The sequence below is a fragment of the Neltuma alba genome, unplaced genomic scaffold (genome assembly GCF_004799145.2).
Source record: "Neltuma alba isolate B1F8T4 unplaced genomic scaffold, ASM479914v2 tig00004287_pilon, whole genome shotgun sequence".
Classification (NCBI taxonomy): Eukaryota; Viridiplantae; Streptophyta; class Magnoliopsida; order Fabales; family Fabaceae; genus Neltuma; species Neltuma alba.
The window spans coordinates 29,521-47,433 of record NW_021633640.1 but is presented as its reverse complement, the minus strand read 5'-3'; the positions used below and the strand labels follow the sequence as shown (position 1 = coordinate 47,433).

General features: G+C 34.4%; 2 protein-coding genes across 2 annotated transcripts; one reads left to right on the top strand and one right to left on the bottom strand.

Moving 5' to 3' along the window:
* The first annotated feature begins 549 nt into the window (after positions 1–549).
* On the top strand, positions 550–2,224 carry LOC114744203 (NAC domain-containing protein 100-like). Its single transcript, XM_028932400.1, is given in 5 exon segments — positions 550–602; positions 694–899; positions 902–910; positions 1,007–1,284; positions 1,387–2,224. Coding segments are annotated over 4 exon segments (1,095 nt in total). The 5' UTR covers positions 550–602; positions 694–724; the 3' UTR covers positions 2,020–2,224.
* Positions 2,225–12,389: 10,165 nt separating this feature from the next.
* Positions 12,390–15,581, bottom strand: LOC114744202 (galactoside 2-alpha-L-fucosyltransferase-like). Its single transcript, XM_028932399.1, has 2 exons — positions 15,069–15,581; positions 12,390–13,959 (listed from the first exon to the last, which is right to left on the bottom strand). The coding sequence occupies exons 1-2, from the start codon at positions 15,316–15,318 to the stop codon at positions 12,518–12,520; spliced, it is 1,692 nt and encodes a 563-aa protein (XP_028788232.1). The 5' UTR covers positions 15,319–15,581; the 3' UTR covers positions 12,390–12,517.
* Between the last annotated feature and the right edge of the window lie 2,332 nt (positions 15,582–17,913).

Below are 17,913 nucleotides of genomic sequence, written 5' to 3'. Positions count from 1 at the left end.
TAATTTACCTAACTTTCTTAATCTAATCAAATTAGTAATGGGTCTTATATTAAGGATCGGAGGAGTATAATTTATTCAATTATCTTTTAAATTTCAATAATTTCAAATTTGTAATATTCCTTTTCTGTATAAAATTTACGGGGAGCTATGTAGGCATTCCCTTATAGACGGAAAGTGAAACAATATAATATTAGAGAACTTGATGTTGGATAGTGAAATTACAATATAGTCATGCCTAAGTGATTGAATTTCCAAGCATGGCATTAGCCACTGGGAAAGAAAAGAGAAATTTATAATTGCGGGAAAGTTGAGAGAAGTGGGCTATAAACAACTAACCAGGTTGCGTTCAAATTCACGTTTCTTTGCATCCAAACTCGCAGTATTTAGGCAACTCTTTTTCTCTATGCTTTTTTTCTCCCATTAACATCTCCATACATCCTTCATCTCCCAAACTTTTCAGTTCCATGATCTTCGTCCTTATCCCTCCCTTTTTCTTCCACTTTCTCTGTGTTTTCTCTTAAACCTCACTCCCAGATCGCCTATTTAAATTCCCCGGATTTGCTCATCTCAGTTGTTCTTCAATAAGATCATCACCCTTCGAGGTTTGAACTTCTGAGTTTTAAGTTTTTAGGGGGCTACCCTTCTGAATTCATAGATTCTTTGATCGAATTCTAACTCGTGACCCTTGTGCAGCTTGAGAATTTTCGTTTTCCATAGCCCAGAAATGGAGAATGTTGTGGGGCTGTGTAAGGAAGAAGAGAAAATGAATTTGCCTCCTGGTTTTCGGTTTCATCCGACTGATGAAGAGCTTATAAGTCAGTACCTGTACAAGAAGGTCACTGATTCCAACTTCTCAGCTAGGGCCATTGGGGAGGTGGACTTGAACAGGTCTGAGCCTTGGATTTGCCATGTAAGTTAAACAATTCAACTTTTCACAACCATCTTGGTTTGATCTATTGCCATGTTGATTCATGTTAAAGCCCATTGAAACAACCTTGGGGTGTAGGGAAAGCCAAAATGGGAGAAAAGGAGTGGTACTTCTTCTGCGTGAGAGACAGAAAATACCCAACTGGTTTGAGAACCAACAGGGCCACTGAAACAGGATACTGGAAAGCCACAGGGAAAGATAAAGAGATCTACAGAGGAAAATCGCTGGTTGGAATGAAGAAAAAACTGGTTTTCTACAGAGGAAGAGCACCCAAAGGAGAGAAAACCAACTGGGTCATGCACGAATACAGATTAGAGGGTAAATTCTCCGTCCACAACCTCCCTAAAACCGCGAAGGTATATTCACATGCAGTCTCTGGCTCTTTGTTCTTTTCTCTTTCTCTCGTGTCTGAATCCATTGCTAAGGGGTTATGAATTTTTATGATGCTGTTTTTGCAGAATGAGTGGGTGATATGCAGGGTTTTTCAAAAAGGTTCGAGTGGTAAGAAAACCCATATTTCTGGGATGATGAGGCTGGATTCTCTTGGGAATGAATTGGGTTCTTCTGGCTTACCTCCATTGACAGATTCGTCACCTTTCCCTGGCAACAAAACCAAACCTGTCGCAGAATCGGCTTACGTGCCCTGCTTCTCCAATCCAATCGATGCTCAGATCAGAAACAACCAAGGAGGGATCTTTGATTCCTACAGCAACTTCCCTAATTATGGGGTTTCTTCGAATCCCTCAGACACCCTTCCCAGAATCCCAATTTCTGGTTCGTTATATTCCACTCAACCACATCAAGCTCCTTCAAGTTTAGCTCTACCCAATTCTATTTATGGCCTGCAAGACCAGACCCTCCTCAGGGCCTTGCTTGAAAACCAAGAATCAAACAGGAACAATTTCAAGCCCGAGAGGGACATGGTCAGTGTGTCCCAAGAAACAGGTCTTACCACTGACATGAACCCCGAAATCTCCTCGGTCGTGTCGAATCTTGACATGAGTCGCAGAACCTTCGACAATCAGCAGCCGCAACCAACTGCCTCATCTGCAGCAATGGACTATGAAGGTTTGTGGACTTACCGAGTTTAAATTTAGGAAAGAAAGCAAGACAAAAGATGAAGAGAGGATGACAAAGAAAGAGCTCTCAGTCCAGTCGTTACCGTATATCATCTGAAATTGATCTAGCTAAGTCTATGTGCGTAGGAATAAGTACAACTGTAATGAAGTAATGATGGTGAAAACTGAAATATCCCGTCTGTTTATGTTGGCTGTAAGAAAACTTGTGAAGTAAAAACTGTTGTGATTTGATGTTTAGAAGGATTTTTATAAATCAAGGGTTGGTTTGAAAATCATGCTAAGATTGAGACTCAGTAGTAGTACGATCCAGCTCATGCTGAAACTTGAGAGCAAGAACATTATGACTTTTCATTCTAGTAATATTTTATAGATCAAACAGTGCATTTGTGGGGACTCGAGTACAGTTTACATTTGAAAGTCTCTCCAGTTCATCTTCCATTCTTCCTCCCTCTCTCTCCGTAACACACGTGCACGCGAATCCTTTGACAGATATGTAGAAATTATTTACCAACTTATCTGCATTTTCTTCCAATAACGAAGATACCCTGTACACATCAAGCTCGCCGATTTTCTCTCTCTCTCTTTCCTTTTCGCTTTGTGTGCGCCTGTACGAAAATGAAAACGACCGCAGAGTTCATTGTCAAACTAATAATTCAAAAGTTCTCAATGAAGAAATCTGAGGCTCTGGGTATCACCGCGCCAGCATCATCGACTAATGGAAACGGAACCACATTCTCTTGAGATGTTTGTTTAGTCAGAAGCCAGTGACCTAATGTGAAACAGCTCATATACATCCATCGAGAATGACTAGTCTTGTTCAGAAATAATCAAACTTGCTTGTATAGTTCCAGTGATCAAGCTAAAACTTTGTAATCAAATCGTTGTTCAGAACTTTGTGAAGATCATGAACATCCTGGTATTTTGATTATCAGAGTTTTAAGCTGTCAGAAAACATGAAGGACAGGGAATTGATTTTAATTAATTTTGAAGAAGACGAAAAAATTGATGAAGCTGTTTGGATGTAGTGGGAAAGTTCACCCATTCATTCAAATCCCATTTTGAGGATAAATGCATTCCGTTTTAAAGGAGCAAAGCATGACATGAGAAGATAGATCCTCTTTTCTTAATTTGTCTAAAAATACGACATACGCGTCCCATTTTGCACCCCCGTGTGTGTTTGGGTTTATGGGACTTTTTTTTTAAAAAAAATTTTAAAAAGTACACCTTATATGTTGCATGATAAAACCTCTCCTCAAAAGTCCAATTTCATCCTTGCACGTCTTTCATCGTAACTGTATCTGTGTGAAAGCATCACCAAACTGCGCCTCTTCTTCTCCCTTTTTTTTTTTTTTTGCCTCAAAACATTTTATTTATAAACTTTACAAATACATCTTATGTGGCAGCATTATAAACTACACCTATTTTTTCAGCAAAAAAAAATTAAATAGGCCTCCTATTTTTTGTGTTATCATTTGATGTTGTTCAGACTCGGCTATGTGCAAAGAAAGTCATTAGGTGTGCTGGTAAAGAGGATAGATCAAGGAATATGGAATCTTCTTAAAAAAAATTAGTTAAAAGTCAAAGAAAACACTCAATAAAATTATTAGATAATATTGTGTAATCTATATAGTCAACGTCACCTAATAAGATAAGTGTTGTTGTTCTTGTAATTGTATGGATTTCTTATCAAATTCACATAAGCCTTTCATCTCTTTTTCGAATCTTAATGCAATTTTTTTTCCTAAACCAAACAATAAATTATATAAATAACATAACTCTTGAAACTAAAAAAATTACATAAGCCTTTGTTTTTTGCCAGGAAAAAAAGATTGTGTTAATTTCAAGAATAAGGGAGCGCTGGGAATAACTTCAATAAAATGCAACAGTGATTGATATAATCTACTTTACCTTTTGATTTATACTTTTATTACTTCTATTTGACCTTGAATTTGTTGTAAAATTATTATTGGGCAGTACTCGTTTTGGGTATGGTGACAAATAAATAGGCGCATAAAGGACAAATCATGAAATCAAATTTCATCATCTTGCTGGAAAATTTGAGGTCCCTTAGAAGATGGGCTACGTGGGATGTTTAATTGAAATTAGGATATAAAGCTGTGTGGAGTGAGATGTAAATGAAAATATTAACCTTGATGGCCTGATTGGAAGTTGAAGGAGTCTATCCTCTGATTGGTGCATTTATGGCATAATGTTAGAAGCCCCAACCACCTTATCATCATATTAGGATTGGGGGATTAGCAGTTAGCAATTAGGCTTAGAGTTGTTAATTTTGGCAGTATTATAATATGATTAGTGGTTAATCTCTTGCTGTCTCTTTTTCAGTAATTTTGGTCACATAAACAACTTCCTTCCTTCTATTGGGCATCGTTCCACACCCTCTCAATAAAATGTTGTACGATTTGTTTATTGTATGTTTCTGTACCTGTGATATATATATATATATATATATCCTTTATGAAAATAATAAATATACTTTTATGAGGGTATTAAGGTAAATGAGGTAGCGAGAGGGTGACGTGGGATTGGGGAGAGAATTAGGCATTTTTAACGGTCGACAACTAAGCATGTGAGGGCCCACACTGATCCTAAGTTGATTCCTCAATCCTCACACGGTTCGGGTTTTGCTACGCTCCGAAAAGAAGCAAGACTGTATTACGTGGCACACTGCGCCACGCGTATGTGGGCCCACAACCATCCCGCCATGATGTCACCAACACGTGACTGAGCCCGCCGGAGTCGTAACTCGTAAGTCGTAACTGTATATCCGAAATTCATGACCTTCCGGGACGGGCCTGAGAAATCTTACCTCCGGTTTTAATTATAAGAACTAATTGACTAATTTAAAAATATTAAGAAAATAAATTGGATTAGTTATTTATTCTAAACAGGTATTATATTTTCTAAAATATCCTTACTAATCAAGTGTATTGACTAGAACTTTTATTATTAGAAGAGCTATTTTGAAAAAAAAAATATAAATATAAAAGACAAATGGATTTGAGTCTTATATTTAACACTAAAAAAAAATTAAACAGAATCTTATATTAAGGACCGGAGGTAGTATAATAGATGCAAAGATTTCAACTAAGAGGAAATATGATAATTAATTTAACAATCATAAAAGAAATAGAGCATAGAAAATTAGTTAGACGTAGAAATTTTTACTAACAATATGGAAAAAAAATATTTTTGATGTTATTTAATGCATACTTTAATGATCAAATAGTTTATGTTTGAGTATTAAAAGTAAATGCGAATCCAACCTATCAAATGATACGTCCTCATAATCATGTCCACGTATATATAGCTATTTGCTAGATTAACGAAGGAAAATACCCAAGCTATTATAAATTATAAATACTATGACTCAATCCAATATTAATAATCAAATACAAATTTCATGATAAATTCTTAATAATAAAAATTACTTAAATTATTTATTTATAGTAAATGAGTGTTATCCTTTTCAAAATATCTTTATTAATCATTAACTATATTTAATGAAAACTCATTAACATAAACAATCATTCTATGACTCATATGGGAGTAAAATAAATGAATATGATAAATAAAATCAAACTAGATTTTGTACCACAAATGTGCAAAACAAGGACTGTACGAGAAGTAATTATAAAATAATGAAGCAATCGTATTCGCCACGTGGAACCAGGTCATGAAAGGGGAGGGTGAATATTAATTACCGTCACGCGCGGGTAATGCAGATTATGTGACATTTTTTTAATATGGAAAGCAACCAAATATGATAAGTTAAACACAATTACGCACACTTCTAATGCCATATTAAGCAAAAGACAAAATGTATAAAAAGGAGAAACGGACGGGCATTGAAACAGAAATTCAGATATGAAATGAGATATTTTTCTCCCTTTTTCTTTCTTTCTTGTTGGGGCACCCGGCACCATCAAATTCAAAGCCTATTGTACGCATAAGCGTGCAAAAAGTCAATGTTATCCTCACTAATTTTGGTCCCATCCTCCACTTTAAAAAAAATAAATAAAACTCACTGCACTGTGATGTGGGAAGGAGACATTCCGGGGCCATTCCATATTTTTAATTATAATATTTATGACTAATGATTTTTTTCTTAGTGGACTATTGATATTTTTAGGCGTGAATTCTCTTCTTTCTTTTTTTTTTTTCCCCTTTTCATACGAATTCAAACTCAAAACCCTACAGTTCAACAACTAAATTCTTTGTCTATCAGTATTCTCCTGTCACCTGCACTTGCAATCAGATTCCCAGATTTTCATATATTGTGTGCTTCTAATCTTTGCAAATTCGCAGTTTTTTTTTAAAATAACCATCCAGTATTCAAAATATTGGACTTTGGCCTAAATAAAATACTACATCCAGTAAGACACAACTGACTTATTTGAACATATTAAGAAAGTTATTAAATTATTTAATTATAACATACAGTACATGATCTTTCTAAAAATTTATGTGTATCATTAGTTTATATATCAATTTATAAACAAGGCAAATTAGTTGAAGAAAAAAAATGAGAAATATAATTATTTTAAAGTAATTTAGTAATTTACTTAATTTTTTTTGGGTCAGATGTAGGCAACCGTGTCTTATGCAGTATAGATTTTCTAATGCGAGGATTACGCGGCAACATATAGTTCTAGAAACCGCAAACTGAAATGCCATTATGATTTGAAATAACCATCAAAGTCACAGATATTTTTATGGGAAAATTACGTACAGGTCTCACAGAAGGCAATTTATTACTCTGAGGTTCCACGAAATGTCAAAATCACTGACAGGTCCTAAGGGACCTCAGAGTAATATTTTCGATTTGTAAAATGACATTACTGCCCCTCATATTCCAGACTCACATTTGCTCTGTCATTACGATTTACAACCTCAGCAGCGACTATTAACAACCCAATGAGAGGGCGTTAACAACCCTAGTAGTATCCGTTAACAACTTATTTTATAGAATCATATAACCTCTACATAAGAGTAAATTATAATCAAATAGTATAATACAACAACTTTAACACTAAAATGGGAAGCTTTTTGATATTATTAAGAATTTTAACTAGATCCAATAGGATTATAGTAATATTTTAATGTGAAGATCCATTTACAACCTCAACAGCGACTATTAACAACTGATGAGAGGGCATTAACAACCTAAGTAGTATCCGTTAACAACTTACTTTATAGAATTATATAACCTCCGCATAAGAGTAAATTATAACCAAATAGTATAATACAACAACTTTAACACTAAAATGGGAAGCTTTTTGATATCATTAAGAATTTTAACTAGATCCAATATGATTATAGTAATATTTTAATGCGAAGATCCATTTACAACCTCAACAGTAAATATTAATAATCTAAGGAGAACTGTTAACAACCTTAGCAGTGTCTGTTAACAACTAACTTTATCGGATAATATAACTTCTAACTATAACTAACTAAATTATAACTAAATAGTTTTAAAGTTAATCTTATATAGTTGTTAGATGTTATATTATCCTATAAAGTCAGTTGTTAACATATACTGCCTAGATTGTCAATAGCTCTCTTTGGGTTATTAATACTCACCATTGAGGTTGTAAATGGATCTTCGCATTAAAATGTTACTATAATCCTATCAGGTTTAGTTAAAATTCTTAATGATATCAAAAAGCTTCCCATTTTAGTGTTAAAGTTGTTGTATTATACTATTTGGTTATAATTTACGCTTATATGGAGGTTATATGATTCTATAAAGTAAGTTGTTAGCGAATACTGCTTAGGTTGTTAATGCCATCTCATTCGGTTGTTAATAGTCGCTGTTGAGGTTGTAAATGGATCTTCGCATTAAAACATTACTATAATCCTATTGGATCTAGTTAAAATTCTTAATGATATCAAAAAGCTTTCCATTTTAGTGTTAAAGTTGTTGTATTATACTATTTGGTTATAATTTACTCTTATGCGGAGGTTATATAATTCTATAAAGTAAGTTGTTAACGGATACTGCTTAGGTTGTTAATGCCCTCTCATTCGGTTGTTAATAGTCGCTGTTGAGGTTGTAAATAGATCTTCGTATTAAAATATTACTATAATCTTATTGGATCTATTTAAAATTCTTAATGATATCAAAAAGCTTCCCATTTTAGTGTTAAAGTTGTTGTATTGTACTATTTGGTTATAATTTACTCTTATGTGGAGGTTATATGATTCTATAAAGTAAGTTGTTAACGGATACTGCTAGGGTTGTTAACGCTCTCTCATTGGGTTGTTAATAGTCGTTGCTGAGGTTGTAAATCGCAATGACAGAGCAAATGTGAGTCTGGAATATGAGGGGCAGTAATGTCATTTTACAAATCGAAAATATTACTCTGAGGTCCCTTGGGACCTGTCAGTGATTTTGACATTTCGTTGGATCTCAGAGTAATAAATTGCCTTCTGTGGGACCTGTATGTAATTTTCCCTATTTTTATGTGGATTCATGGGATTAGCCTTGAAGAAAATAAGGTTTTTTTTTTGGCATGAAACGGGTGAGGAATAAAGTAATCAAAGATTATGGAAGCAAAATATATGATGATTAATTGATTAATGGAGGAGTGGGGCATGAATGGAGCCACCGCATGTGTTGGACATTTGTCTTAAGCAGGCAAATGGTCCCTGATTTGTGGGCTTTCCTACTTCCGAAATTATTGATCGCAAAGTCACAACCTTCTATTTTTCCAATTTTTGAGAATGTGACAAATATTTGATTACAACACTTTGATGTCTTTCTTTATTTTTGTCCGTAGCTCAATAAATTAATTCATTTTCCCCATTATTATTAGGGCCTGCTTGTCTAATAGATACCCCTCCCTTGTTATTCATAAAAACAGTTTTTTGAGAATTCATTCTTTCCTTTTTATAAGAAACAAATAGCCTTTATTTAACCAATAAATTATTGGTTGAGATGATAAAGGACCGTGTAAAGAGAATAACACAATTTTTAATATAGAAAAGCACACTTGTTTTGAGGGATACAAAAAAAAGTCTTTACTCAAAATATTTATTAATATTTTCCACCTATACCTTCATTTAAAAGAAGTAATATCTCATGATTAATCAGCAACTAACCTTTTTTTTTAATTTAAAATTTATAGTTTGGAACTGAATTTACCAACCTTTCTCAGTGTTGATAATCATTCGCAAATCTTGAATTCGGCCAACAAGTTATTATTAATAGCCATTCTTACTCACTCCAAAATATTTTAAAATAATTACCTCTAATTACCCATTCTATAATCAACCTCATACAAATTATCAGCATGCTTCCAATTGGTAAGAACGTAAGAACGCATCTCATTCCCCCAGAAATCCACATCAAGCAATAATCTCTGAACAGAAAAGAAAAATAATGCAGATGAGGTTAAAACAAAAAAAACAAAAAAAGAAACAGTGCTGAAAAAATTATACACCTAACTTTATAAAAAAGATGAAGGCGTGTTATTTTCAGAGGTGGGCAGATGCTTAAACAAAGTTATTTTCAGAGGTTAGTGTTAAAAGCATTATTTGTGATTATTGTACTGAAAATTAAAGTGAAATAGTAGTCTCCAATATATGTGTATGGTATGTATAGTGTTTGTGTTGAGTGAAAATTATTAGTAGTTGGTGAGCAATATTGGGAACACGCGTGGCATTTTGTATAATTACTTGCTTGCTTGGCAATTTCCTAAACGTCCTATTTAATTCTCTTTTTTAATTATTATTATTTTTGTTTTGTTTTTGACTTGGAGAAGAAATTATTCGAATTTGATACGATGTGGATGTGCCTCCCAACTTTGTGTGTGTTTCTTTCTCAGCTTTGCTTTGAACTTGACGTTGAGATATATTCTTTCTTTCATTGATAGTGATCTTTTTGGTGCTGCGTGTCAGCATTATTCTTAATTTTTTAAGTATTTGATTCTCCATCACTCCCTTGTGTGTTTATTTGTTCATTCAGACCGATCCTGGTTGGCTGGAAAACCTTTTTTAAATAATTAGATGTACTTTTCTGTATATTATATAAAATTATTGGAGTTTTTAATTATTCATGACCTTAGACATGCATGATACTATATTACTATTGGCAACACTTGCAAAAATAATAAAAAATATGATTCGAGTCGTGTTTAGGGAGATTGTCCTTAAGAGTTATTCTGTCTTATAAATTAGAATGAAATGCGACACTTTCGAGAATTAAACAAACTTGTCTTACGTAGAGCAGGGTGACAAAACAATAGAAATTTAAAACTCAAGAGAACAAAAAGAGAGGAGGAGAGCTCAGGAATAGAACACAACATACTCTGATCGTGCACCACACATTGTTTTTTATAGGCAGATAATATGTGATCGTTGGGCTGCCATAATAATGATTAAAGATGGTTTTAATGAAAATTAAAAAAGAGATTTTTAAATAATTGATAAAGGTGAATTAAACATTTTACAACCATTGAATATGACTTGCGAAAAAAAATAAAACTGATTAATTAAGACACATAAATACTTCAACGGTTACTTTTAACAGTAAGTTATAAAGATTCATATTCTCAGCCATTTTATTAGTTCAAGTTTACATCTTGGTAGACATTAAGATTTTTCCAATCTTGAGTAATATGAGACTTCTTTTGATACAGTCACACATTAAGACTCTAATAGATACTATTCCCGGTTTTTAATATAAGAGTTACTACCTTTGGTCCTAATTATAAGACTTTGTTTGTAGACTATAGACGAGATCTTACAATTAGGGCCAGAGGTAGCAGTTGACTAGTTTGAGTAGATTAAGAAAATTAATTGTATTAGTTGTTTGTAATAAATAGATGTTATTTTTTCTAAAATATCATTGTTAATCAAATGTATTGGCTAGAACTATCACTGTTACAAGGATTATTTTATGAGAAAATGAATAAATATGAGAAATAAAGTAAATTAGAATATTATATTTAAAACCAAAATAAAAATCAAATGAACTCTCACATTAAGGACTGGAGATAATATATTCCTATAATACTATTTATAAGACATCTTCAATATGTGTTACAATAATTAAAGAAAACTTTAAATTTTATTAATGTTATTTTAAAATTAAACAATTATTAAATTTTATCCTTATATACTTTTCAAAAAAAAGGTCAAATAGAACAATAAATTAATAATAAAATTATATATTTATAAAATAAACTTGACAAGGTGACTTATGTTAAGGAAAAAATATTCTCTCTCTCAACTATAGGATTAAAGGAGTGGGCTGTTATATATTTTATTTAGTACATTGATTTATAAAGCTTTTAGCATAACGAATTTAAATTAGTTATATTGAACATTGTAATGTTTAAAAAAATTCTTGAATGATAATTAAAACGGGTGGCGTTGTGAAAATATGTTAACAAAGCAGGCAGAAGAACAAAAATCTAGCGACGAACTGATCAATCCATGTATGACGTGACTTGAAAACTGTTTACAATGGTTCACATGAGGGCCCAACTTTCTGGTAGGGACCATCTGACACGTGGCATGTTACTTCAAAATTTGGGCTTCAATTTTGACCCAATAAATAAACACGGCCATGCAAATGCAATTATTGGGAAGATGGAAATAAAACGCCATCTCCAAAAAATGGCAAAGGAAAAAAGGTTAAACATTGCATACAATATGTATAGTTATTTACAACCATTTTTTTAAAAAAAATTTTTGGCTATTCAATTTGTTTGGATGTTTAATTCTTTACGATAAAATTCTCCATATAATATTAAGTGGCAAATAATTGCTATAAAGTTCAAGTAACGCTCACATCTTCATCCAAGAACTTGATAGCAAAAAGTATTTTTAAAAAACTTCAAAAACATTTTATATAAACCGAAAAGACCCTTCTTTCTCAAAATACAGTACGTTGGTACTCAAATCCATTTATTACGTGGCTTGTGCCGGCTGGGCAAAACGCGCATGAAAATAACACTGAAAAAAGCAATTTGCGCAATAAAATTTGTATAGCATTAAGCCTAGTTTTGACCGTCATAATCAAATAATTAACTTACACAATCATAACAACAAAAAATAACCTTAAATACCAACATCCTTAAGGGTTAAGACCCCAACTCCTGCCTTAAAATCTACTTGTTATGATTTGATTGGTAACGGTTAGGTGTATAAATATATATTAAGTGTAGAAGGCTAAGTCCCCAAATATCTCCCTTCTCTTATTTTCATCAAACAGCTTAATAGGAACAAAATTATGTCAAGTTTTATCTAACACGAATAAATGAAAAAACACAAATCCGAAGACGACGATAATCTCTAGAGAGAGGGTGCTCAAATCTGGCGGTCATCGTAGGAGCGGGGGAAAGCACACAAGAAAAAGGAATCACTCAATCCATTCCAAAATGTCGTCCCCCCAAAAAATTTCAATTTCACGTGAAAATTTGCATTCCTTTAAGCTAAGTTTTGACAGTCAACATACATAGTCATGATTCACAAATAATCTTTAATTGTCAACAACCTTAAGACCCCAACTCATATCTTCACAGTGCCTTACATGTGGAACAAGTGCACCTGTGTCAGTTCCTCTCTTGGCCTTGCAGTCATAGAAGGGAGGAGCATGGAAGCATGGCTCCATCGACATGGCACGTCGGCAAGGAGGATCCGGAGCTGTTCGATTCTCTGGCTTGTACAGTATCCATGGTTTCAAGCCTCCAAGGCCTTGAGCCACATACCCAAAGGTTGACCATGAACTAGTAACCAGCACATCAGTTAAGCTCAGGAGATACATTTCAGCCCAAGCTTTCTGGTTGTGCATCTGCTTCTCTGTTTGCTGATACCCTTCATGGCTTGGCTGGTATATGCCAACCACCTCTCCTGTCACTGTAGGATACTCCCAATACATGTCCCTCACCCTTTCAAAATATCCTGAGCTTAAAGATGTCATCAGTACTGATTTTAACTTTTTCTTTTCTAATGAACTTACGGTATCTTGATGTCTATTTACATCAGGCAAAAGATTCTCTTTCAAAGCACAGGATAAGATTTGATCCAATACATGTTGAAATGGGCCTGGCTCTGTGTCAAACACTCTAATCTGGATGCCTAATCTTTCATCAGCTTTAGCTAAATAGGCTTCATAGTACCTGGTAATAAGTCCCCATACCCTGTTGGTGGGGTGGAATAGGTATCTACCCAAGAAATGGAAGATTCTATCCTTCTTTGGAAAGAGATCATACAGTTCCTGCTCAAAAGAAGGCATCAAATACAAAGATGGGATGAAGTAATTATCTGTTTTCATGATTAACCAGGGTACTTTCTGGAGATAACTTTGATCTCCATCGCAGAAGAATAGCTTATCTTGATTATCATAATCATGGGCTAGATGAAGGTAGACATAAGATGGCACCGTGGAATTTGCTATTGAATTGTTTTTTAGCATCTTCCCATAACATTGAGCAGATTGCTGATTCAGATTGCGCATTTCGGTTGCGAGGGGAAAATCAGGAGGGAGAAACCAAGAAACATCAGGAAACGGTTCACACAAGAGATCTTTCATATCAACTCCAGGATCAACCAGTAGGACACGGTTTGTGAGTAGAGCATAAAGAAATGCAGAAGCTAAGGTCAATATCCTATTCCCTAACCCACTAAATGAAACCCAAACTACATATTTACAGCCTGAGTACCCAGAAAAATGACCAGACCTGAGCTCTTTCACTGTTTTGTTATAGGATTCAGTATAAGGTCCGCATTCTTTGTGGAGAGCTTCATATTTTCTTAACCTAGAGATCAGATAAGAAGAAGGCTTTCCTGATAGTCCTTTGCCATATATGCCTGACATATACCGGCTGAGACAAGATCTTTCATCAAATCCAGCAGCAAGAAGACCACCAAGGAGTTCATCTCTTGGCAACTCAACAGAATCAGAGAAATCTTTGTTCAAACCTAAGTCAGAAAAGAATATAATCCGTTACTTGATTCAAGTTTCCAGAAAAAGCAGTCAAGAAAACTTCTTGCACTATGGAAAATAAGACTTTCCAGAGAGACATCGGATGAGAATTATGAACAGAAATTAATCACACAATAGCAATCTCATCAGCAGCAATTGAGCTAGTTATCATTTCAGAAGGGGAGGAAAAGAGTGAAGAAGAAAATTTCAACCTTTTCTGGAAGAGGATGCTTTGATTTACTAATATAGCCATTCTTTCTCTCAGTTTTCAATATTCCCCCTTCCTTTTAATCACTGGAAGATCGAAATTAAATCCTCTTATGTGCTAAAATATCAGCATATGCAGTGCCAATGTCAATATAACATCATGTAAAACTTACAAAACCGAAGGAAGGACGTATTGGCGTTCAGAAAAATGACAACAGCAGAAAGAAGTCAGCAGACTAGCAGCTAAGCAAGTTTTATGCAGAAACTTCAAAACAAGAATCTATGTTCCGCTTTTGTAATAATTGATCCCAGTTAAACAGATATCCATGCAGGCATTTGACTGAAACAAGTAGATATTCCTTTCCATATTATAATTTAAAAGGAAACGAAAAAACTTTTGCCATTTTAGTGAGTAACCCTAAAGTCATCTTAACATGTAGATGCACATAGGAAGAACAAAAATAAAGGAAAAGAGGTTGCCTAGACTCTTCTAAGGCACACGACAGCATAAGTTCGAGAAAAAACAAAAGCAAAAGCAAAATTAAAAATTTGTCCCATTCTACTTCCTTTCTTATTCTCTGGTTTCTGTTCCTCGAATTGGGCTAAATGGTGAAATAGCTCCATCAAAGAATATAGTTCACTGGTAGACAACTAGAACTAGAAGTGCTGATTTTCTCATTTTATTTTTTCACGAGTATGATGCATATCAGTTATAAACAACCTTTCACCAGTATGATCCATCGGCTTATAAAGAATTAGGACGTAGAAGGCAAAAGAAGATCACGGAGTTAGAGCTGAACAGTGCATACTGATCAAAACAAGATAAACTTACAAGATTCGTAAGAGAATCAGTAATGCAACTTACAAGATAAACTTAAACACATGAATAAGCAAATACCTTCACTTTGTTTAGCTTGAAATAAAACAGATGAAGATGCTTCGACGACGCCATCTGAAGGGGGGTCTCGGAGAACCACCGAAACAGAAAACAGTGCAGAGAAGAGCATCAAACCAAGCAGGAAGAACCCCATCAATCGCATCAAATTAAAACCAGATTTCTTGTCAGGATCCCTCGAATAGTTGTCGCGGCTGTCCGAATCTGAGAGCTTTTCTGCATCATCATACGGATTCCTATTGATCCTCTTCATTGTACCCAGAAATCATCATCTGGGTAATGCCCACCCAGCTCAGCTCAAACCAAATGATCGAGGTCGGGCAGATCACAGAATGGTAGTGTTGGGAATGACGAGTGAAGCCCAGACCGTACGATAGTGGTGCGCAGAGTTAGATCAGAAAGAGCGTGTCCGTGTCGGTTATAAGAACCGAGAAGCACTAAATAGTTATTACCCTTGTCCTTGCGGTTATGCCTCGCTCATGGTAAAACAACTCAGAGACACGCTCTGGAGAAGAAAAGGGAGTTCACAATTTTGTTACTGTTCTTGTTTGCCCCCTTTTCCAAAGGAGGATCGCGTGGTTATGGCGGCAACCAGTGGGTGCTCTACACGTACCCGGGTCATCTTGGGTTTTTTCGGCCTGAGGTCATCTTGGGCTGGATCTTAATATTTTATTATATATATAGCTGGCATCCAAAGTTTGTACATTCAATAAGTCCGCGTCTTTCCACTGGCGCAACTTTTGCATCATAGTGCTTTTTCGTATTCACAACATGTTCGTCTCGTATTTTTGTTATATACTAGTAAATTCACATAATTATTTTGAGTCCACTATTTTATTGCGCGAGCCATATGAATAAGAACAGATTTAATTTTTCTTCACTAGAAACTATTGATTTACTGCCACCGGAAAAGCAATGATATTCAATGTTACCTTCGCTCAATATAGAACCCAATTTAGCATATATTATATTATTTCTTTAAAATATTTATATGTATCATTAGACTAATAAATTAGTTTGAAAATATTTTAAAATAATTTATCTAATTTTTAAAAATTTTCTAAATTAATTAACCTTACGTTAAAAAACGGCATAGCATATCCATTCAGCTATTGGATGGCCGTGGAGAGCAGAAGGTGGGAATCAGCTTTGTTGTGAAATCTATATCATTTAGATACAGTTTTAATGATCTAGATTTAAAATTTACATCTAATAATTTTTAAATAAAAATTATTTTGAATAAAATTTACAATTAAAAAATTACATTTATCATGCATTATCTACCTATTAAAACATTTTCTTAAAAAAAAAATATAAAAAAAATTAAATCCTGTCCATATTAAATTTAAATAATTAATATTTGATAAATATCATGATAATGGTTGGCATCAAAACTGATCCCGGTGGCTAGTATATATTCCACTCCAACCCGTCCGGATAGCAACAAGACTGACAATAGAGATAGGACACGAATATATACACACACATGTAAACAAAAAGACATTTTAGTCAAGATGGTACAAAAATATAGATTTTGTTACGAAAATATACCGAAATTATAATATAAAGTATGTAGAAAAAAACGGAAACAAAAAGAATGAGGGAGATATCTTGTATTATTTTTATTTCTTCTAACTTACAGTACAAATGACATACCTAGTCATGGGCATAATTTTGCAGATTACACGTCTATATAAATGGTAAATAATGAATCATGAATGTAAATGAGAGATGAGTTACAAGATTAGTGGAATAGTAAAAGCAGCGGGGAGTTACTAATTAGAAAAAAGGAGATAAAAATGAACATCCACATCCAAAGCGGCCAAGCCATAATATTCATAACAGATTTAGCTTTTGTTTTTCTCTTCCACCTTCTCTGCAAATCACTCAAAATTTCCTAACCTAAAGGGAAAAGTTAGGAGAGAAATGGAGGGAAATTTTTTAAAATTTCAAAATAATTTCCCTCCCCCCATAAATGTAGCGTACACATATATATAACTAACGAGGGCATCTCTTTCTTTCCTTTTCTTCACTTTCACTCAAATCAAAGGCTAAAGCTTTCATCTTTGACAGCATATTGTGTTTATTCTATTCCACTTGTTCCATGGCTGGGTCACACTAAAGATCGACCCGAAGTTGCATTCTTCGACGTTGAGACAACTATCCCCGCCGGTGAGCAGGCTTTTGCCATTTTGGAGTTTAATTTGGAGCCATATTGGTTTGCCCCAAGAAGCTGAAGGAGCTCCAAGACTACTCCAACTTGGTCGGACGCGCCAATCCTTCCCTCATCTCCCCTAGCTCAGTCCGCTGCAACGGCATTACTCCCCATACACCGTCGCCTCCGCTACTACTTTCGCCGATACGGTTTATGAACATTTTCATGGTTTGTTTCTTACGTTCTATGCCTTATTGTAATCGGTAAATGGAGATAAACCAAAGACGAAGTGGCAAATTGCACTTATAATTAAGTTCTTGTGAATTTTGTACAGAACGGGTCCGGGCGGGCCATAACATCGAAAGACTTGATAGTGCTCGCATTAGAGAGACATTTGCTGAGCACGTTGTGTTTACCTCTCTGTTAGATGAACAAGACGAATAACAATAAAAACAAAAACTCCATTTTGGAAAACTTCAGCATATATCGTTTAGAGAATATATTTCGTCCATTTCCCCCCCTCTAGAATCGCTAAAGCAATAGCTTTTTATATATGTTCCCGGCCACTTGGAGATGGCCAGTCTTGCAGCATATTTTGAGATTGGACAACAGGCACATATAGGTACCTGTGCTCATCGATGGAACATGTTGTTTTATTGTGAGCCGAGTATTATAATAGTTTCTTTCTGCATA